Source organism: Aquila chrysaetos, chromosome 10, assembly GCF_900496995.4.
Source record: "Aquila chrysaetos chrysaetos chromosome 10, bAquChr1.4, whole genome shotgun sequence".
NCBI classification, from domain to species: domain Eukaryota; kingdom Metazoa; phylum Chordata; class Aves; order Accipitriformes; family Accipitridae; genus Aquila; species Aquila chrysaetos.
In genome coordinates, this window is record NC_044013.1 from 15,661,681 (window position 1) to 15,685,898 (window position 24,218).

The 24,218-nt window shown below is 38.8% G+C and overlaps 1 protein-coding gene across 4 annotated transcripts; it reads right to left on the reverse strand.

Moving 5' to 3' along the window:
• Positions 1–686: 686 nt before the first annotated feature.
• AGTR1 (angiotensin II receptor type 1) lies at positions 687–23,391 on the reverse strand. 4 transcript variants are annotated; one of them, XM_030029158.2, is made up of 5 exons: positions 23,257–23,391; positions 18,363–18,480; positions 3,150–3,299; positions 2,979–3,037; positions 687–2,361 (listed from the first exon to the last, which is right to left on the reverse strand). In XM_030029158.2, exon 5 carries the CDS (start codon positions 2,306–2,308, stop codon positions 1,229–1,231), a length of 1,080 nt encoding a protein of 359 aa, XP_029885018.1. In that variant the 5' UTR covers positions 2,309–2,361; positions 2,979–3,037; positions 3,150–3,299; positions 18,363–18,480; positions 23,257–23,391; the 3' UTR covers positions 687–1,228. The 4 variants fall into 4 exon arrangements, with proteins under 4 accessions (XP_029885018.1, XP_029885017.1, XP_029885016.1 ...); XM_030029157.2 differs by lacking the exon at positions 2,979–3,037; XM_030029156.2 differs by lacking the exons at positions 2,979–3,037; positions 3,150–3,299.
• Positions 23,392–24,218: the final 827 nt, after the last annotated feature.

Consider the following 24,218-nt stretch of genomic DNA (forward strand, 5'->3'; position numbering starts at 1 on the left):
GTTTTGTTCTGATTTATGTTTGTATAAATTTAAATTTGTTCCATACATATAAAACAAGGTTCTACAGGGAGCAAATACTCTCGGCTTAGTTTTGCATAAATGGAGACAAATTCTGTAAAAGCCAACAGTAAAGTTTGGTCTCAGATGTTTTGTGATGTGACTAAAAGCATTATTAGTTAAACTGTAATGTAAGCATTATCACGCTTTTACTTATCAGAATGTGAGTTTATTAAATGTCCAGAAATCTGAAAAATTGAGTAGATTTGGTTAGTTGGGAATTTGTCTCATTGAGTGCACTGGCTATTACACAAAAATAGTTCGAAGTTTTCTGATCACCTCTGTCCCAGAACTCATGTTTTCAAATACAGAGTATGGCATCAATCCCCTCCATAAGTAATGTTCTTCAAAGTCAGTGTGGCGTACCATTAGGAAAGGTTGAGTGAACCCTATTTTTGTGTGTGTATATATATGCTTACTTTTTTAAACTACTATAAAAATACCCACTGGGATATAAATGTAGGTTTATGAAGCAGTGTTTGAAATCTATGAGTAGAAATATAAATCTAAAAATATATTTCTTCTATATTTAATAAATAAACCTGCATTTTATTGCATATATTATGAAAAAAATGCCATTTAAAAAATGAAAAATAGTAGCATAAATCAGAATGAGACCAATTTCAAGGACCTTAAATTTCCATTCGAGTTTAAAATTGGGCCTCTATATATAGCATATATTTGAAAATATATTATAAATATGATATGACACTTATGTCATTAAAAAAAACCCAGCAAAACAAGCAGTGTAGCTCCATCAACTCATTGAACAAAATTTGGAATAGCTCATGTATGTGCAAAACAGGTCCTTCATAATTCATGTAATTTATACAAGCTTTTCCTTTAAAAAGACCTCTGAACTTAAGGTAGGAGTTTTCTCTACCCTTTGTTTGCAGTTCTGAGTAAATGGCAAGATGCTGACAGAAACTCTGACATGCCTGTCCACTGTTTATGTTGCTTTCAGTAAAGAAAAACAAAGTGAAGACCAAGCAGCCCTCTTCACAATGTAAAATAAAAGGCCACTGCTAAATCTTTACAGTATGATTTCTCTGTGGTGATCTAATGCTTCTGTAATGAGCAGTAAGCTGTCACGTTCAGGACTGCAGATGAATTTTGTCATTCTTGCTGCTTCGTTGACAAGGTTGTTCAAAAAAGTATATTGCAAAACACATCACTCGGTGTCGAAAGACCCAGTAGTCTTTTTAGTGTGCAAGCGTATATTTTCCGGTGGCCGATATGAGAGAGAGCTCATTTTTGTTGTTAGGCTTGGATGCGCACTGACATTTGGTGGAATGTATTTTATTAGCTGAAGGAAGTATTTTTTAAAGTTTTTTCCAAAAAAAACATAAAAAAAAGGATTCAAACAGTTGTTAAAGTAAGCGATGCAAATGGTGAAGGGCATAGCCGTATCCACAATATCAGTGATTTTGCAGTCTGTTATTACATGTAATTGAATTAATACATCCAGAAAAGTAAACACTTGATGAGGAATCCAGGAAAAGAAGAAGAAAAATACTATTGCCACAATCATCTTAAAAATATCATCATTTCTAGTCTTATTTTTTTGAATTTGATATGCCTTCTTCAGGGTCTTCCAAATTAAGGTGTAGCTCGTTAATATGATCAGAAAAGGAATTAAAAAGCCGAGCAAATTTTTGGATAAACCTAACCCAACCCGGAGTGTTGTGTTATTGTTGTCATACCGAAAACCGCAGACTGTCATGTTCAAGTTCTCAGCAAAGAATATATTACGGTGAATGATGACAGGCAAACTGGCCACACCGGCGAGAAGCCAGATAGCAATGCAAGTTATTCTGGCAACAAATATGGTACGTCGAATTCGGGACTTCACTGGGTGTACTATGGCCAGGTACCGGTCAATACTAAGGCACGTGAGGAGGAACACACTGGCGTACAGGTTGAAACTTATCCCCGCTGATGCTAACTTACATAAACAGTTGCCAAAAGGCCACTGGTACTCCATGGCCGTGTAAGCTGCCCAGAGTGGCAGAGTTATTAAAAAACACAAGTCAGCCAGTGCCAGGTTTAGAAGAAAGATGCTGGCTACTGTTTTTAATTTCATGTAGCAGTAAATGACAATAACGACCAGGCTGTTCCCAAATATGCCTATGATAAAGATGATGCTATAAACAGTTGGAACCATAACGTAGATGTAACTGTGCCTTCCTGAAACAGGACAGTCAACGTGGATTCTTTTAATGGTTTCTTCAGTAGAGTAATTTGGAATCATCTTGATGTGTTCAGTTGTAACCTAGTTTCAGGGAGAAAATATGAAGTTTGCACCTAGGAGGGGAGAAGAGGAAGAAAATATTATTCACGACAGGGATTTAAATTTTTAAAAAGTTGTCAAGTTTTTGTGTCTAACATGATGTATCAATGTCTTTGAATTTAAAAATAAGCCATCTTCAAGTGTTTTCTCAATGAATTTCTATTTTAATATAGACTTCATCTGCAAAATAAAATAGAGGCAAGAACGTTAAGAGTTGGCTGAATGCTAAGATTCTTTTTAACATAAATGAAATCTGACAAACTTCTTCCAATAAACAAGGTTCTAATTTAAAATAAGACTGGTTAGTGAACATATGTCATAAATATAATAATAGACTCAAAATAGCAGATAACTATAAATTCAGGAAAGTCTTTAGGTTATTTTCTTTCCATAAATAGGTGATATATCTAATGAGCGAAGTTATTCAGCTATCTCAGAAACTACACTTAAGCACTCTGAATATTAGTTCATGCTGTAAATACAAGTGTAATGCATTAAGAAAATAAGTGAATTCAGATTAGGTACTCATTTTGATCTCTGATGTGAATCACCAGGATTTTTTTTTCTATACATTAAGCTTAATTCTTTGAAGACACTCACACAATCTAGTGTTCTGTTGTACCATAAATACCTTAAATTTTCAGAAGTTACCTAGCTCCCCATCTGGCTTGGAACTATGGTATTTAACTGCTAATGAGAAAAAAAAATCTGTGAAAATCCAGACATGTGCTGATTTGTTGCACATTAATAACTGTAGAAAGAGTTTAAGAAGGGTGCAAGGGGGAAAGACAATTCATATTACCTTTCCAGTTACTGACAAAATTTATGTATCCAACAGCTGAAGTTGTAGTCTTAGCATATGAAAAATATTTCTGGACCGTATTAAGTGTATGGCAGTGGTATGAAATCTTCTTTACAGGGCACCTGTCTGGTTTGCCAGGGCTTGTGTGTTCTGCAAGAATGATTTCCTTATTAATGACTTATGACTTCAGGAAGCATGTAATATGCTGTAAGTGACTCTGGTACTAAATCTTTTCCAGAGTCTACAAATAGACAGTCTTCCCTCAAAAATAGTGGATATTTAAAAAAATAAAATAAAAATTTGATAGTTATTATTGCAGGGTAGTGTTTATTGCTGTCTGCAGGATCCTGACAGCTGTCAGCCAAACTTAACTTGTGCTGCCTCAAACACAGATTAAGTGAAATATACTGGCTTTAAAAAAAAAAAAAAAAACAAAAACAAAACAAAACCTCCAACACGTCCTCCCTCCCTCCCCCCAAACCTCAAACCAACCAACCAACAAACCCACCCCTTAAGATTGTAAAGTCACTTTTATACAGATAACTATACACGCTCTTCAGACCCTGGGCAGTACAGATGCATTCAGACAGAAAAGATGCCTGTCATTATAGAAATATGGGCTATGTTGTTACGGAGGTGGTTGCTCATTATTTGCGTTGTTCAGCACTGACAAGTTAAGTGCAGAATGCTACTTGGTTAAGTGTTTGACAAGCTCTTGTGGGAGACAAACTTTATTCCAAATGGATTGTCTTTTTAATAGTGAAGTGAGGCACAGATATGTCTCAGCAAAGCCCACGCAGAAAGCCTGAAGCGGAGCCAGGAACTGAGCCCAGAATGTGGGTTGCAGGCAGCATCTTGTGAGCAAGGTCACCCTTCGGCTCTCAATTTCTTAGCTTTTTAAAAGACTTGATATTTCTCTACCTTAGTTCATGTTCTATTATATGTCTGCATTAATCAGTTGATCCATTTCCATAAAGCTAGCAGGCTAATTTCAAGATTTAGGTTCTTGATAATTCTATCAAGTTTGGAATAGCTAGTTAAACGCAACTAATAAAGCCTTTGTCAAGATGTGCAATGTGACACCTCCCAGTCTCTCCAATTCATTCTGTGAATTGGTCTTGTTGCCTCAATTGGTACAGATACCTCAATGACATCAGCTATTTTTGCCATGTTTAAGAAGCTAAAAAGTCAAGCAAATACAGCTGACACAAAGAAACATATGCCATTCTGATCACACGTGGCACTGTAACACATCCTGAGCAAAACTTCCTGGCTTTCAAACTGTGCCGAACCTAGAATATATGGTGTTTGGCTCTGTGGAAGGTCATGCTATTCATAGGACAGGGAGAACCACAATAAAAAGATTTCAAGATAAATCCTCTTATCTCATCCCTTGGTTGTGAAAGTGCCCAAGGAGATTTGACAATAACCAATAGGTTCTGCAACAACAAGGTCTGGCAATATTTGCCCTGTCCCAGCTACACACTGGTGCTGTGTGGTCTATTCATTATCATAGCCTTTGCTCACTTATATACCCACTGAGCTTACAGCCCAGAACTTAGAAGTAAGAAACTGTAGTGAAGTCTCTACTAAGAAAACCACCACTGCAAATTAGACTTGCAGTAAAGCAGATCGGGGCCCAGTTAAGGCTGAGCAAGACCTTTCTTTGTGACTAGATTAACCAATCGGTGGTACTATTTGGCAAGTGCATCCTGCTCTGTGTGTACTAACTGGCAGAATCAGTAGTCAAAACAAACGTAGCTGATAGTGAATATTGTGCCTTCAATGGGATTGCTTCCGTGCAGCGGTAGATGCCAAGGCACCTTTCTCACGGTCCCGTCATCCACCCCTTCAGTGTAGTGTGTTTTGTTGTTTAACTTCCCATTTCCCTTTTCCACCCACACGGTGGCCTGTACTTTTTCATGCCAGTAGTAGCTTTAGTTGATGTAATTAATAGCATATGTACTTTTAAGAAAGTGTAATAATGATTATATTACTTTTTCAGAAATGTGTTAAAATAAACAAAAAATAATGGAGTTGGGAAACTCATGTCTTGTGCTCTAAGGTACTGAATTCCCTGAGATTATTCTGGAGTGCTTGGGAAGTAAAAACGGCAGAACAATTCCCATAAAGAATCAGGAATTTGGTCAAGAAAGAGTATGATACTTCAATTTATCTGTCTAAGACTAACCCTTCTGGAATTAAAGGTTTTGGTATAACACCGAAGTCAGGGGAATCGTGCAAAGGATGTGCTTGGTACGGTATCGGTTTTAAATTATAGTAAGGAATTAAAATCAATAAATAAACAAACCCATCACTGTTCTCAGTAAATGAAAAGGAAGCAGAAACACATAATGAGGTTGCTTTTGCATAAATAGATATGGATTGCCATATATATATATTTGAAAACAGTTTGAGTGTTGCTGTGAGAATGAACCTCGTAAGACCGTTACATTTGAAGCACTGCAAATCCCAAGCTGAATTTTTAAATTTCCTGGAAATTTTAAAGTTTCAGAGCTAGCCTCAGGTATCTGCTGCCTTGAGGACATCTGTAACTTTTAGAGCATTAGGAAAAGCTTCAACACAGAAGAAGTAATTTGTTTTGGAAGGCGTGGGCCCATAGCAGTGCTGAGTGGTGAGACAGGGCAGCTGCGGTGGTGTGAACTCCTTACAGGCAATGCTTTCTTCCCTGTACCACTGTCATTTTTGCTGTTATTCTCACTTGCCGCAGTTCACCTGCTTGTCCCAGGACCATGGTTATATACATTTTCTGCAAAGCAGACACTTCTAGATGGGAAGTACTGCAGATTGTTTAAAAACATTACAGAAATAGATGGCTGGTACAGCTTTATCCTGTCAGAATTCACCAGAGCAGGTTAAACCACTGGCCAGTTAAATGCAAGTATTAAAATTGTGCACATTGATAATTCCATTTAAAGCATCTCAAATGACCTGAGTTAACATAATGATAATTGGATCATTTTAAGGCTGATACACAAGGAGCTTTTTCTAAGAGGATTGAATTGATGTGACTGAATGGTGTGGCAACATCAATCTCAAAGCAAATTATCTGGTGAGCAGCAAACCCCTGTTGTATGTTACTGTCCTGTTTGACCTTTTATCTTTTTTAATTACAATGATTATAATAAGTCACTGATAATTAAATGCTTCAGACTACTCTACCAACTATTATTTACCACTCCATTCATTGCTTCTGTTGGGTGAACATCCATCCTAATTAAACTGCCTGTGAAAACAACAAGGAATGCTGAGCCCATGCAAGGTAAACAGCACTTTGCCTACTGAAAGATAAGATAGCCCTGACTGTGGCTTTCAGTGAGAACTGCATGAGCTATAAATAGGTAAGCAGGTGTCACATGTCAGATTTTAAACGACAATGTGGTTTTGATATTTGCTTTGACAAAGACTAAATAAACTGACTGACCAACCCTGCCACAGTTTAGCCACCTCATCATTAGAAGATTTTTATTCTTCTGATGGTAGGTGGATTATTTGCTTTTCTTACAAATGAGAAGATATTTCCATGTTGAAGAGGATGATGCATTCTATTTTTATATAAAATTATTGCATGGGGAGAAGAGAGGCTGAAAAATGTTTGGAACAATACGTTCAATATATTAGTTATGTTTATTTCTTTCTGGTGGCATAAGCTTTTTTCCTTTATCTTGAGAGTTTAGTCCCCTCCCTTTCCTAATTTCTTCTATCTTCTTTTTGTAATTGCTGAGAAACTAATGACACTTTCCACATGCTTTATTTCACATCTTTTTTTTTTTCCCTATCCAGCAGAACAACCCCCTTTATCCTCATTGCCTTAATGAATATAATTTCTTCTACTTCATATGCCTACTTCAGCATCTTCTCTGCTTTCCTGGAGTTCCTGAACAGTACCACTCTGAAGCTATACATTTACCTTTCTCCTAGCCCTTATTTCTGCTGCTCCTTCTATCATTCTGTATTCCCCACTCACGGCTTTCCTAAGTATTTTTAGTCCAGAGTTGATAGGTGAATTTTGGAAGGTGAGAGAAATGCGAACACTTGGGCAAATAAAGGCACGTAATTCAAACTATTGCGGCCTTGCAGTATGCATAGGCCTCCTGTCACAACTGCCACTATCTTCCACAGGGGTCAGCATCTGACTTCAGGATAAATAACAATAAATCAAAATATTACTGAAATAGAACTGCAATAGGCAGTACAGGACCGGACCACTGTCTGTACATCAGTTCATGAGCACCGAGAACAGAAAGCAAGCTTCAGAAGATCTGTATTAGTAACTGTCAAGCTGGCTGTTGCTTTTGCAGTGTTGGATCAGGAGGTGGTCTGACGTGAGAACAAACAGAATTTGTGGGATCTTGTACTGGCCTGTGCATTTTCATTTAATAGCTGTCCTCTTGGTCAGGCTTTCATGAAGCAACTGCCAGTCTGTTGAAATTGCTGTTAATTTTGTGGTGTTTGCTTTTTTTAACTTTAAAGTATTTATCTTTTTAATTCTCTAACCTATACGTGGATTCTTCGTGCCCTCCCCTTGCAAGAGTTGAAGGTGGTCTGCTTCATTTGTGCTAGCTCTATATAGCTGGAAAATAAACTGCCTGTGATCTTTCTAGGATCTGGTTCTTCTATAATATCAAAACTCTAAATTGCTTATTACTTATTTGGTGCTAGCTGAGGACCAGCTATTGCTACCTTGTAAATGTGAACTGTTTATGTACTCTGACCTTCTCTGTAAGAACTTCTCCGTATTTATTTCTTCCAGCATACTTCAAAAGAGTCTGTCCTTCTGTATGATGGCTTCATAGTTTATTCTGAAAAGAATGAACATTTCTCTCCTGTTTGTTTTCACAGACTACACTCATTAATTTTCCCTTCACTTTTCAAGTATCTTTCAACTATACTCAGTTTCAGTCATAAAATTTATGTGAGAAAAGGATGGATGAAAGGACTTTTTCCTCTAGGAAAAATCAATGCTTGTGGAATGACTGAACAGTGGAATTGGGGTGTGTGTGATTCCGAATGATTAGAAGGGAGGAAAATGTAAAGGAAAAGGAAAGTAATACAGTTAAGCACAGGGATATTTAAATCCCTTTGAAGTTTAACTCATACAATACATATTTTGACCACTAGAGGTCTGTATTTCCTATTTTAAAATAAGAGAATTGCTTTACTTTATATTCAAGTGCCACCACTTTTCAAATTATCCCTTCTTCCAAGATTAAGATGCAAACACAAGGCAAAATACCTATCATTGAACTTCTGCATTTATGTACCAGAGTGAACTATAAGTTTATTTCAGTATCTACTGGCCTATATCTAACTTCCTTTAGTCTAGTACACTCCCAGTTTTGCTAACCTTCAGTCCAATTCTTGCATTTGTAAGTCATGGAACAAGATCCTGATATTTTATTTTTTCAAAGACATATGCATCTTAAATTCTGTGAAGTTTTTAAGCCAAATTAAGAATAATATTTTTAAAGGGAGACTAGAAGAATAGTTTACTTTAAAAATGCAGATGGAAAAATAGTGACACCTACTCATTAGGCTACAAGATTATATTTTAAAACTAACTGGGCATGTTGTTAATCATACAACTATTTTTCCAAGTATCAGCCAGGGAGTACTCTTGGAAGTAATTCTAGGTAATTCTAGGTTAACTTGACTCAAATGTGTATTTTCCTTTTTGGAGGAAGATATTTTTATTGCTGAAAATGCCACTTCAGAATTATTTTTAATCCTTTTTTTTTTTTTTTTTTTTTTTTTTTTAAGTGATTTAAGGGATTTTGGAAATTGAAAGGTGATGTGAGCCTACACATTTTTTGTTATCCAGATAGTGATTTTTAGCCCTCAAGTGCTGTATGTATTTCATGAATTGTAAACAATTTCACAATTTGAAAATGTAAGCACTTTTAACAGTTGTTAGTGCCCCACCGCCTGCCTTTTTACTAATACACCTGTGTTTGTCATTACCCCTTTGGACAGTGTCAGTGCATGAGCTACTTTTTCAAATTATTTATTTACCTAAATAGTTCTCTAATGCTAGTAAGGGCAAACAGCTTTCAATCCAGATAGAGAAGAAAGGTTGTTAGTGTTATGGTGACATGTATTTTATTGAAACTAGTAGAAGAGCAAAGTAGAACCAAAAAAATTGATGTTAACTCTATTGTCTTGTGCCAGATAAGTAGAAATAATCAGTGTCTAGTCCTATATTTATGTCAAATGGGTTATACGGTGTCAGTGTATCTCTATGCACTTAAGGAATGTTTGGGTACAAGCATATGATGTTTATATCTTGAAGCTGCTAAAAATAGGAGCATTTAGAGAGAACAGAAGTGATATCTAGAGATAGAAAACTAGCAAGCATTTGGCTAGATTCAAAATGCAGAATGAAGAAAACTAATCTTTCGTATGCGTGCTGAAGGACTCTGTGTTAGAAATGGATATGGCAAAAATTGGCATAAGTGAAAGGCCACCTCTAAAACACTAATTTATGGGGCTGTGGAGTGATGAATAAAATCTTCCGAGTACTTTTTGGGGACATTAAATGCTTAATAATACTACAATGTAATATGTGACAAATTTTCTGCATGCTCTTTTTAACAGCCTACAGTGTAATAATGTCACAGTTATAATTCTAGCAGTTGCAGCAGCAGTGAAAGTTTGGACTATATTTTGCATATACTCTCGTAGTACTTTGCAGAGTCCAGAAACACTGGAAACATTTCTTCATGTTACTCAGTTCTTTGGACAAAGTTAACTCTACAATTCCTTCCTCATGTATGTTTTTTTTCCCAGAAGTTGGGAAATCCTGATGTACATATTTCTATAAAATTTTACTCGCAGATGTTAGTGCCAAGGAAGGATTGCTCAACTTCACTAGAGTTTCTCAACCTCACTAGAAATTTGTGGTTTAGTGAACACTAATGAAGCAATGATTAAGGGGCTTTTTGTACAAAAGTTTGTTGACTGATCTAAAGAGCACTCGTTACAGTTAGCCAAAAGTCTTTCAGCTGAGAGTAAGCTTCAGTATTTTAGTTCATAGGTTTCATTTTTTGGATCTTGTAGGTTTAGGTTTAAATGTTTTCTGGGAAAGCTCCCATATCCTCTATACAGACATAATCTTGTGTTCTCTCCTGTTAAGAGGAGGAAAAACACTCTTGGGTTCAATACGTGTAGAACTGGACTCCAAAATACTGAAGGATTAACCATTCTCAACATGCAGTGTGTTTATCTAATCTCTTGGGGAAGATCAGTGAGGTGGCAGTTTTAGAGATCACTGGTTCTGGCTTGACAGTGTACCCAATACTCCAGATATCTTACATTTTTCTGCCTAATTTTCTGGTCTCTTCTTTCTTGCTTATCCATCAGAGCAATCTCTGTTTTCTTTCTTTGACCAAGGCTGCATGAATGTGTTGTAAACTCTCTGGTGTTTAATACATTTTAGGTATTGTATTTCCTTAAGAGATGTGAATATAAAATTATCCTCACAGCAGTTAACTTAAAACTGAAAAGATAATGAATTAAATAACGTAAAATATATTTCTAGCTTAATACTTCTAGTTCAGTACTTCTGAAACTAAACATTAAAACACTAAGCTTCAGAAAAGATCACGTCTGAGAGGTGAATCTCTGTGCGATATCTCTTGTCCTAGCCACCTCAGTGGCTCTGTCTTGACAGGAACGAAGATCATATTTTCCTTATCTAAGTTATTAAATGTATAGCTGAATTAGTTTTTAAATATGAAAAATTAATTTTTATAGCAGGAGGCAGTTGCTCTTCTTGTTTATACCACAGGGTAAAGAACTGCCTCTTTCTAAAAGAGGCTGAAGACACTTAGATATATTAAGACTTTGAAATGAGGGCATTAACTATGATCATCAATCCAGCATGGATTTTTGCACCTCTGTTCTAGACATTAGCTTTACCAAAAAGGATTGGTGTCCTCCTAGGAGATAAAAATGATCAATAATCAGCAGGCTAACCTAAAGTCTGCTTATCAGGGACAGGTCATCTCCTCATTGCTAACAATGTCATTCACTGCATGTTAGATGCCAGGAAAGGAGGAAAAAAAAAAAAAAATCTATTTCAGACCAAGGGAAGACTAGAATTTCTAGGGGTTTCTGCACTGACATGAAAAGATTTTTGAAGGGCAACACAACATAAGGTACTATTTTATTACGAATATACAGCTTACTGCACATTTGAAACTTCTGATTTGATGTCTGGTTATGTACTATTTGGAAGTAGTATTTAGGGTATTTGGAAGTACCCGAAAGAGTCAATAGTTAACAAGAATTAAGCCATCAAGTCCCAGAACGAATAAAAGTGAGATTAGTTTGAGCTGTGAAAGGTTACATGCTGCACAGTTACTTTCTCTGAGTGATAGTAAATGAATGGATTAACACATTTCCTTTATTGCAGCTGGAATTGCCTATATAAAATATAGTGTGCCCCATGTGATCATTTTTAATAAAAGACAGAAATCAAATTCAGGTTTGTTAAGTGCGAGTAAAATAATTTGATGAATTTTAAGTTTCTATTCTGATAGCTTAGTTCCATGGAATAAGAAGTTTTAAAGTATTCTTTTTTTAGTACACATCAGTGCACATCCTACACAAATGTAGCTTCTGGATACCTAACCACACACCTAAAATTTCTATTGGCATCATTATTTCCATATGGAATGAACCATAAGCTTCTATTGTGAAATCCTCCAACATTAATTCTGGGCTTGATCCAGATCTATATTTCAGCCTTTTACTAAAAAGGCTGTGGAGAGGCAAGAGAGAAAAAAAACTTAACTGAAATAAAAAGTACTGCTGAAAGCCATTATCATGCCCTCTTCTAACAGAATAGAGATCAGATATGTGTGAGGTATCTTACCTCCTTTCAGATCATACATAAAATTGCAATTTGACTTACTGGATATTTCATATACCTAATAATCTGTCTTCAAGGTTATGTGGTCTTCACTGAAGCTTGTGGGTGCCTCTGTAAGTAACCAAAAATAGCAGTAACAACTGTTCTTCCTTCCCAGCTTGCAGGACAAATACTGTGTTGTATTACTGTGATTTCACGCATGCAGAGCTTAGTAAGAGGTTACAAACACACCTTCCATGCTGCTTTGAGTATCATTGGTCTCTGGTCATTCTTATTGCTGGAGTGAATGTCTTTGTGCATCCAACACTGAAAGAGTTCTTAGTTTCACTGTCCAGATCTTCTCAGTATTAGTCAATGGTTTCACTGGTCCAGTAGAATGTAGCTATCACCTGGAGAGTGGCCTTTTGGGGGGAATAAAGGCTACTTCCACAAACTGCTATGAATGCAAGATAGAGCCTTTCTCTTCTACTGCTGCTCAAAGACCAGACAATGTTCTAAGCACCACAGAGATACATCTAGGCAATTAGCTTGTTGCTTTGCTGGTTTTTAACAATATCTGAATTTATAAAGACAATAGTTTCAGCTCTAGATCAACTTGGAGGTCCCAGTTGTGCCAAGAATTGTTGAGGCCAGAACTGGCTCCAACAGGAAGAAACCATACTTGCACATAAAGAACCTTAGCAGAACTGAGGATTTTTAGTTTTTCATGCCCATTTTAAAATTAAAAACTACTGAAAAGATGTCAATAAGATTATCAAACGGAGATCATTTCCAGTGCTCAAGGAAAGGCAAGTTTTCTGCATTTCTTTTCTTATTGGCATGATGTCATTCTGTGATTAAACCAACTGACTTGTCTGTATTTCAGCCACTTGCTCTTTCTCTAGTTTCACTGAGGCATCAAGAAATTTGCCCTGTAGTAATGCTGGGGGGCTAGTCTTTTGATGGAACACTGTTCCCACTGTGAGCTTTTTCTCTTTACAACTTCTTGAAAACAGGAAAGCATGGAGTCTACAAATATCAAAGATTCCGCAGCAGAAATGATGCATTTCTGTTATCTAAAATACCTGAAAGGATGATGCTTTAAAGTGCTGCTGCAAAAGGCACTGACTGTTTTAAGAAGTTTTTGCTTAGAAAAGCAATAGTTACCACGTGCTTTTACCACATAGATTTTACAAAGCTCCTGAAACTTGGCCAAACTTTGGGAAACCTACCCCCCACTGGAGGGGATGATGCAACTCCTACTGAGGTCACTACAGATAAGGTCAGGCAAATGCTGGAAATCTCACATGTAGATTGTTGCTCTTTCGGTGTTTGTGAATAGTGACTTTTCAAAGAAGCGTGATTTTAAAGGCATGGGCAACGTGGAAGGTGCGGACAGAAACATTTTGGATGGGTAAAGGAAAGAAGGCTGGGCTTTGCTAAGGAGCCCAAACACAAAGGTTTTAATGAATCAGATGTGGTGAATGAATCAGTGTTGGCAGGAAAGGAAGAGTTAACCCCTCTTTTGTTAAAACACACGATGAACATTCACATCACATGGAAATTATTTTTATATAGCAGAAAGGAGAGGCTAGTAACCTCAGGAGTGCTACATAAATCTTTCTTTTGGGAGTCGAATTAAATCTCTACCTCTTTAGAGGTTATTATTTGCATTCTGGGATTTATCATTTGATGGTCACAGTTATGGTGTAAGTAATGTTTTGGGACCTTGAGACTAACAGCTACTCATGTAGACTATGGCTTGTAGAACTGAGCCCCAAAATATTAGTGTCTCATGGGGATTCCTTGCTCACAAACTGTTACTCTGTTACTGACTCCATGACATGAGAGGGCACGTGTATGTATTGGCTCTTCCCCACAGTTTTTGCAGCATATAAATCTCTAACGTGCTGTATTTTAATTTGAAGCCTAAAATATTAGAAATATGCATCACTTAACATGGCTGTTGGCCAGAGCAATTTCTGCAACAGATTCTTCTTCTACAGGGACATGGTGCTACTCCCACAGGCAGCTGTGAGAAGCAACAGGTACACAGTTCACTTTTTTTCTAGACTCCCCTGCCTCCCATGATGAAGACTCTCCACACTCTCAGCTTTATTAACTGAGATGAGCCAATGACAAAGGTAAATGGTTATATCTTTTTGTTTATTATGGGTAGCTGTGCTGCAGTGTAATGTGTGTGAAATGAAACATATTGTGTCATGAAACCTGGGCCTCTTCTGCTTTTTGGTCCAGGGAATAAAAAAATGTGGCAAAGGATAACACGTCTCAAATTCCGTTAAGAATGTTAAAATAACAACATGACATATGGCATTAAAGGATGGAAAATAAGTACAATAATAGGGAGGCAGGAAAAAAAAAATTTAAAAAAATCAGGATAGCCAGATAAGGACTGGCTATAAAAAGGGTATTATAATTTACTCTGTGAAAGTCCAGATACTGAGTGAGGTCAGTAAGTATATGCTTACCAGCCTCTGGCTAAAACCAGGTAAAATTTACGTAAGTTTAAACTCTTGGTTATATTAGTGGTTGTTGATAATTTAGCAGAAAATGGCATTTTATGCATCTAAATTAGAAATCATAATGTTCTGAAACGGTTAATGCATGACTGACATGCCCACAGCAATATGCAATCCCTGTCAGAATCTTCTGTCTCTGGCAGAGATCACAATAGAAAATGGAATGGAAAGGCCAAAGCTGCAATTGTTTCATCATGAATCGAATCACCTTCTTCTGGAAGAAAAGGATTTTTCTGAATCTAGGTGCAAGTTCTTTGGCCTTTTTCTGTTTCACAGCTTTACTGTGAAAGATGCAACTCAATCAGTGGTGTTACTAGTATAAAACTACTGAAAGTGATGTTTTAATTAGGTTTCTGTTGCTTCCTCCAGGGAAAGATGTTTGTAGGAAGAAAGGTAGGGGGACACAGCTAATAACTTTGTAGACAAAGATGGGCAGTGATTGGACTTCTTAGTGGTAGTTCAAGTTAGTCCAAATAGAGGCTTCCTTGCTTTGTCCTGGTAGTTTAGTTTATTCAGAGGCCACAGTGTCATTTGCCTACTCCCCTGCAGTCATATTACTCTGCCTCTGCTAAACCAGAAGATGCAGAGGCAAAAATTAACAGTATGTATGCAGCTTAAGCTCCTGAACAACCTTCCTTAGTTAAAAGTGAGATAATAACATGATGAACAATGAACTCTGCAAGATAACATAACTTCTGCTTTTCTGGTACAAAGAACTGCCTCTCTGTACTTTCTTGTAATACAGTAAGAAAGGTGCTACAAGAGAGCTTATGTACATAGATTTGCTCCAAGACGTGCAGCAAATCAGCAACATTTTGACATGTATGGAAACATTCTGATGTGTGTGAGGCCTCACCTATAAATTAATCCTCAAAAGGACATTTTCTTGCCATTAAGCTAAATCACCAGGGTGGAGCCATGATGCACCTAAGAGCTCTACAGGCTTTTTCTTTTTGCTCGCCGTGCCTCCCCCCCCCCCCCCCGCAAAAATAGATGGCAAGTGTAAATTAATAAATAAGTTTTAGAAATGCATTGTGCAGAGCAGTATAGTTATCTTCATCTGCAAGAATGGCTAATCTGTGAGAGAGTGGGAGAGAAAAGAAACACTTAAAATTCTCTGCTTCTACTCCAGAAATGGAAAGACCTCAGTCAAACAGATGTGTTCCACTTTCTAATCTAATGGAAATTAGACAAGTTGGCGGAGAGTAGTTTGAGAGTAGTTCATGTTGGACATTGAACATCTAAAAAGACTTTCCCTCTCTAAAAACCTGTAACAAATCATATCCCTGTTTCTTACCTATCACCATTGTGGTTAAGGTGACTGATAAAAGCTTTTGCTTTGAGTAATGAAAACATTAACTGAAAAACAAGCACACATGCAGATGCAGCTTGTCTATGTAGACAGAGACATACCAGTATCACTAAAGTATCTGTTATGTTAACTAAACCAACTAATGTGGAAGTCGTATCACTACATTTCCAATACCGTGGCTAGTGATTTCCACATAACTTCCTGCTAGTCAAAGTGTTATGGCTCTGGGGAAAACAAACCTCATGTTGAACACTTTTTCTTTTGTCTTCATGCTGAAAAATAGTGTTTGTCTTACTGGAGAAGCAAAACCAAATGTATTGTGGATTCCTGTGCAAGGAAATGGATGTTAGATTTCAACACCTTTGTTCAGAGGAAGCTTTGTCTTCCATGTGTCATAATTCAGCAATACATAATAGGATTTGGTTCACTGTGTCTGATTGAGACACTTGATTACTTTTATATAATTAATTTAGGTATCCTTACAGTGGGAAAATATCACACAATGGCAATATGCCTCAGAAAAGACTTTTCTTCCTTAAATGAGAATGTTAGGAACAGCCTGGAGGGAAAAGTTAAAAGATTAAAAGCAAAGGATCAGCATGGAGGCTTCTTAATGAATACCTCATTAGGGTCAGAAAAAGGGAACCAAAGGCAGAAAGGAAAGAAAACAGTATGAGTAACTGGTAAAGCACAAGAGTTTATTCAGACAAAAAAAATCTTTTAAAATGCTAATGCAGCTAAGCCCAAAAGAAGTTAGTATCATTGTAACTGTTAGTAAGTATAACACAGAAAACATAGAGGCCCAATTGTGCTTTTACTTGCACAAAACTCCTGTTAAGGGCAGATCATTATGAGGACTAGGAGAAAATTTGAGTAGCCAAATATAAAGACAAGCAATGTATCTGTGGTTTTTGTACAAGTCAGTTGGACTAGTGAGGTGCTATGGGGTTAATCAAAGAGAATAAAAGGTCAAATACAGACACCTTAATCCATGTCAGTGTGAAAGGTATTATCACCCATGGAAAAAACAAGATACAGTCATCCGTAGTGCTTTGTCTGGAAGGTAGCACACTTAATAGAATGATAGCAAAAGAGATGTTCTGCCAGATTTGTACAGTTTGTTTCCTGTTTTTTATAAAGTAAAATTTATTGCTCTATTTTGAAAATAAAATTCATTAGTGAACTCTCTTTACTGTCCTGGCTCTGAGATGTTCCTCGTGGGTACTGAGGACCAGCAACAGAGGTAGCAAAACAGACAGCTGTTACAGCCAGAGTGCGAGCTAAGCTATGATGCTGTGAATCAGTGCATCCTCAGCAAGTACAGTCTTGCTTTTTAAGCAAACGTAACTGCACGGATGCCCAGAAAGGGTAGTGCTGTGCCCTCCAAAAGGTGCTACATGAGCTTTACTTTAGTGCTAGGAAAATTACCAATTGAGCTGAGCAAATGCTTGGATGTGCAGCTGTCCTGTATTGACGTGACTTTTTTTTGATGGTATGTTTAAGAACATGGAACAGCATCATAAAATGTATTTCAAGGCAAAATATTTTTGAATGCTTTTCCTTCAAAGTGCTTTTTAGGAAGTACATGGGTAAGGAAATACCTTTTACCTGAAATAAAGACTGATTTGAGAAAAAAAGAAAAACTGTAATTGTCTTATAATGGTAAGCTGCTAATAACAAAGCCAAGAGGAAAGCAATAAAGACAAATCTAACAGCAGAGCTAGAGTCCCACTTTGAAAACACATGTTGATTCCTGCCCCTGCTTTCCATTTCTGATTGTTGTACATTAAGTAAAGAACCTGAGGAAGGAGGAAATCCTGAGCAACTTGAGTGGTAGCAGACTAGCTCTTCGGCTCAATGTACCTCATAGAGGGGGGAAAGGAAAATTGTATAAATTTTTAGGCTTGGGTAACAAGAATGAGGGGAGAAAGGAGAAAAATGAAAACCAATATGAGTTTATAAAGAAAAAGATGAAAAGGCAACATACATCCTATAAACTTGGATTAGGAGGGGCGTGCATGGCTCCTCAATAAACAAGTTCAGGCTACATCTTTGTACACTATGTGCTGCCTGCTTCAAGCAAAGGGTCTGGCCAGGCTGTGCTGATGCTAAAGCAAGGTAAAATGGAGGGTAACTGCCAACAGTTTTTAGGGAAGTCAACTAGTGCATTTTTTCTCCCTTGCATAAGTCCCAATTTTCAGAAAACTGAGGGGACTCAGGAATGCTGTTTTATTTTCTACTTTTGCTCCTATACTTCATCTACTGATTATTAGACTCTACTAGCCAATGTTCTATCAGTAACTGACAAACTTGTATGACCTAGAAGTAAAGAAAGGATAGGTGAATTAGCTGAAATTAGGCGTTTGGTTAAATCATTCTTTGTTCTGGCCGGAAGTCTAATTATAGCTTTCACCTCAAACAGTGAAATACTGTCTAAATATTGACCTTGCCCAAATTCAGTACCAGTTTCTTTAGATATTGCCAGTTACCTTTTGCTGTAGGCTGCTTTTTGTCTTGTCTTCAATCATGCCACTCACTGATGCATTGCCAATCTGATCTCACTGTCCTGCTGTGAGGTTGTCTTCAGTTATTACCCATTTTCTGTGCCTACAAGAGAAATGCTACTCAACTACAATAAAAGGAGATAAACACCACAAATAGTAACCAAGCATTCTAGCTAGTGTTGTTATACAGCAGATACCTGGACAGTTTTGCTATCAAACAAAACCCAAATGGAATGAAAATTGTGAAAAACCTGACGGCCCAAAATCTGTAGTTCTTTCAGATGATGGTGCAACAGAGAATACTAACAGCATGCCATTTGGAGCATGATATTTTCCTACACTTAGCTGCAATTCACCTGAAAGCTCAAAGTAATTTTAGTATAATCCATCGTTTATCTGAAGATAAGGCCATAAATGATTTGACCAGCCATTCTATTTCATATGTGCTTTGTCTCAAACAATCCCAGCTGTAACTCTTTTCACTTGTTTGTTACAGCTGAGGTAAAAAAATTAAGTATCATAACTCCCCTTGTTTGTCAGATTTGTTAAACTCCCTAAAATGTTAAAAAATGACACAGATTATTCTAGGGCACATCTTTTCTTTTCTTTTTTTTTTCTTTTTTCTTTTTTTTTTTTTTTTTCCAAGGGATAAGTTTTAGAAGATTGTACAGAACATGGTATGAGTGCTCTGAGTACAATGACTATCTATAGCTGAAAGTGGTCTTAAGAGACAAATTTGTTGATGGAAAGGGAACTAAAAGAAATATTGTAGTTAGCAAAAGCTTACTGGCTTGCTTTTCATTGCAGGGTTTTTAGGACCAGAAGCAGGAGATAGAAAATGATGCTGTGATTAGCAACCTTCTGTGCAATAGTGGCTGTATATAAGAATTAAACAGCTCTGCTGGAGTCTTTCTGATCTTCAGGCTCCAGTGTTTGCGCCTCACGCATGAGGTTTACACACCTTTAAGCTCTAAGAGTAAATTATGTTGCTGCCTACTCAAACTCTCCAATGTATTTGAACTGGCCTTGTGTATACATGCCAAAATTTTAACTGTGCATAAAATTTTAATTCCAGATAAGTAGCTGAGGTTCAATTCTCACCAATAGCAACCTGTTTATTCCTGTTAGCACCATGGAAACTAAGCAATCCTACAACAGCGAAAAGAACAAAACAAGTCTTCCCTCCACTTTCCCCTTCCTTCATCAGTGATCCACATTTTCCATTTTGTTTTCAGAATTCCACAAGATCTCTAAAAATGTCTCTTTGTGACACTCTGCAATTTTATCTTACCTAGGTTCTCAAACCTGATCCTAACAATGCAGAGGCTGACTTCTTAAAAATACCATAGTCTCCCTTAGGACGAACTGTCCAAAAATCAGAACTGCTATCCAAGAATACTGCAAAATTGTTAATCAGTATTTGAAACGAACACATGGTAGAAGACAACACCTGTGTCACTGTACTTCCGCTGGAATTGTTGCACAACTGAGAGCATGAGGCACAAACATCAGCAGTAAGCTAGAAAAGCCTTGAAAACTGAAACAAGATTACCCAAAGGCTAGAGATTTACTTAACATGCAACAGAGCCTACAATACAGGTAGACTGCTGTGGGCCGGTAGTGGCCAGGCAATACCCTGACCCAGTCGTCCCAGCTGTAAATCTTACCGTGCTTGCAACTCTGATTCTGAGATTATACTTCTCTTTCTGGAGGGAGATGATGGTTGCTGGGTTGCCAGCATTACTGTCAGAAATAGGCGAGGGGTTTATTTTGCTTTGCTGTCCAACCGCCTTTCCCCAACTTAGCCATTTGGCCACTTTCTTTGGCATATCTAATATACTGCCCAAGCAGATCTATTCATATGCTGATCAATCTTGATAACCCATTTCCCCAACTCAGCTTTAGGTATAACATATCCAAATTAAATTTTAGTCCATTTCTCCTCTTATTGAGGTGTCTCCTTGAAGATAACCATTAAATTCAGCTAAAAAAAGCACAAGATTAACTACGTAATGTGAGTCAGACATAGTATTTGATTAAAATAATGCATAACTACCCATGTTCTCTATCCAAGCCAAGACAGAATGTGACCTTTTATGAACTCAGCAAGGCAAAAAAGGCAACCTGAAGTGTGGGGAACACAGATACGTGCCAACCACTCAGAAACAAGTGAATGCTGCTCACAGTGAGAAATTTGGGCAGTAACAGCCACAGGACAGATTATGAACACTCCTGGTGATGCTAGTAGTTTCTGGACCTCAAGAAGGTCCAGAGAAAAAGGAGAGGTAGTGAGCAAATGAGAGTAATTTGTGACTGCTTAAAACATTTTCAACTAATATTATGCTTTTGCATAAACAAGTGTTTAACTAGGACAGTGTAATGAGAGTTTGTAGTTTATGTAACTTTAAGTTACCTTATTAATTACTGGAGCTGTGGTAAGCTCCAGTAGCACTAGAGCACCGTAGGCAGTGCCAGAGATAAATGTATTCCTTCAGCAAACACGGAGGATAAAATTACCACAGTGCAGAAAACTTAGGACTGTAGGAAAATGCAGTGAGTGTCCATTATCTGAAATAAAACTTTTAATGGGAATTAATTCTGGCCATACATCTCCATGTCTGCAAACACAGTCAATACATTTCAACAGAATTATTCTAGAAAGTGTAAATGAATCACCAAGTTTATGTTCTGCCTCTGCCTCTGTTTTTATAGTACTACAAATAGCAAAAAGAAATGAGATACATTTTCAGATATTTAATACAATTAAAGATAGTATTATTCATTCAGTGGGTAACACAAATAAAAATCATGCATCTTCTTGTTCTAAGCGGACTGTAAAAAGCAGGTTGTGGAGTTGCGACATTTTAATCTGGAAGGCAGCACTCCCCTCACTTCTGCAGTGCTATGGATACTGGCATTTCAGGCTGGTATTTACTGCCTTGTAAACCTGTAACTTCTAGTTGCAGTTTGCACATGCTGTCCAACCCAAGCAAGGTACTGTTTCCAAGCAGGAAGGCAGGACACTTCACACCAGCCGAAATGGGCGCACTTCTCTCCTCCAGTGTGAGAATTAACTCTGTTTCCATCTACTACCTTGACAAAAGTAAGGCAAGAATGAAACCAACTGTATTCAAATTTAATGATAAACGTGACTTCTCTTAATCATACAGGACCACTTTGCTTTCTCAGTTTAGCAACATAAATGTGGAAGCACTCCATAGTCATAACTGATTTTGCTATGTAGTTTAAGTTGTAGAGAGGAAAAGTGTACAGAAATACCATGTTCCTGCTGGAAAGGCATACAGTTAAAATTCTTAATAGATGAGTGAAAGCTTGATTTGTAGGCACTTCATTGTATTTTTGAAAGATGCTGTAATATAAAAGATTATGGTGGCAACAAGCAAAATGGACTGCCATAGTCAGGAGTGTGAAACATTTGTCTGACAGTGTAACAGAGCTGAAAGAGCCTTTCTACATCACCATGGTAATTACCTGCTTCAGGCCATACTCAGTCCTCCTATTCAGGCAAAAATCTAATCATGTTAGTGGTGTGGACTCATGCAAGTGGAAAGAGAAGATGTGCCCTCCTAAACAAAAATCTCTCTTTACCCTCATCCCTTTTTGGGGCTTGTGAATTCACTGAGCCCATTTACTAGCCTGTCCCATGCTATGCAACGCAATCGAAACAAGTATTGCTACTTATTGAAGTGATGGAAATTTACAGTGAACTGTAGCACGCTCTTGACAAATCCTGCTGTCGCTTATTGCCATACATCTCATTAATTTTAGTGGGTTTGCAGAAACATAGAAATGGGCATTACCGAATCCTGCAAATTTACTGCTTGTACATCCTGTGATCCGATTGACTTAGTTACTGATATGGCAGTCGACTTTCTTGGAAGAATATAGGGCTTGTGTGCCCATAAATAACTGATAACATTTTAAATCTTGTAATGTATGAAGAGAGGGAGGACAGTAAATATGTTACAGGATTTCACCTGAACATTTTGAAGAACTCCAGTCCAGTTTCATTTTTAAGAGTCTAAGCTAAGTTTAGCTGGCTGGCTGATGCTTGGGGGGGGGGGGGGGGGGGGACACGACACATTTTAACTTTTACTAACTAAAATTTAATTTCTGGTTACAGACTACTGCATTTTTTTTCTGTAGAAAAGGGGTAAGTCTGGTTTTGGAGAGAGTATGCTACACAATTTCGATTGGCAATACTAGTTGCCAACTAGTGAAGTTGTATTGCCTGGTAGACTGAAAAACAGAAGTGTCCGCACAAATCCCAAAAATCATCAGCATTGCCTTTAGTGATTTTTGATTCATTTATATCATGAGCTTAGCACAGTAATAAAACTTCCAAGTGCTCATCTGATCTTGACCAGAGAAAAGAAGGCTGCCCCTCGGAGGCCGTTGGGAAGAGCCGTGACGGTGTGGCGTTACTGCTCCGAGTGCTGTGCCTTCTGTCAAAGGGTGCCTTTGCTTTATCTTCAAACTGTTGACAAGACACGAGAGCTCACGCACATGGCACGGCTGTGAGTCTGTGGGACATCTAGCTCTCTCCAAAATAATTATGCGGTGTGGGCTTAGCGAGCGAGCCTCGAAGGGCAAGCCGAGGCAACAGGGCTTACGTGCCCGTGTTTTGTCCGGAACTGAGACTTCCTCTGCCAACTTCACCTAAACAAAGTATAAATTCAGCAGGAGGCTGTAGCAGAAACCACGAACGCTCCCCTTCGCCCGGGGCCAGGCAGCGTGTTCCCGGTGAGGGGTAGGTGAGAAGCGGCGCGACGGCTTGCGGCCGCCCGCGCTCCAGCGGCAGAGCCCGCGGCGGGCGGGCGCCCGCGGACGCCGGTGCCGCCGGAGGGACGCGCCTTACCTGGCTCCGCGGAGGCCCGGCCTCGGGGCGAGGGGCGGCCGCAGCCCGGCTGGGGCGGGCGGCTCAGCCCCGACGGCGCTCGCACCGCGCTCGGCTGGGCTGGGCTGGGCTGTGCGCGCTCTCCCTTCCCGGCCGCGCCGCTCCTCCCGCTCCGCTGCGCGGCCCCTCGATTTATAGCGAGGGGCGTTGCGGCACAGCCCAGCTCAGCTCGCCCGCTGGCTCTCCCCACCCATCTCCCGGACAGACCCCTCCGACCCGTCTCCCTCCCACTTCCCCACCCTTTCCTACGATCCCCCCCCCCGCCCCCGTCCGCTGGCACGCCCGCAGCCGGAGCCCCCCCGCCCGCTGCGGGTGCGGAGGCGGCCGGTGCGCATCGCTCCGCCGGCAGCGAGGGGGGGGCCGAGGCGGGGTGACGGGCAGGACGGGTGTCTGCCGGCGCTGGGCACCGCGGCGCACAGCCGGCGCCCAGGGAGTTGTGGTTACTTCGGAGGAGGGCGCAGGCTGCGTGGGGAGTGCGAGGGATGGGCGTGGGACGCCCGCTCCTTCCTTTTGCCTTCGACTTTCTGAAGGAGGGGTTGCAAGTAGCGTACAAACGTTTCCAGTTCCTCCAGGGATCCCCCCCGGGCCGCCTGTGAGCACAACTGAAATGTTCACTGGTGAAGTTGCAATATATGTAAAATTGCCGTAATAAATCTGTCAAACTTTGTTCTTTGGGAGTAGAGAGGACAAGGAAACAGGTATGTTAAATCCCCTTGGAATACATGTCCCAAGAGGTATGCTCTTCGTGTCGCTGCTGACTGACCTAAAAAAAAAGGACTTTGTGTATGAGGGGTGTTGGTTGGTTAGTTGGTTGTTTCTCTCTTCTCTTGATGTGGTAAACAGGACAGGGAGCAATTTTTCAGGCAGGATTTCTAGGATTGTCATGCTCATCAAGAACAGGATTTCAGAAGTTCTGTTTTATT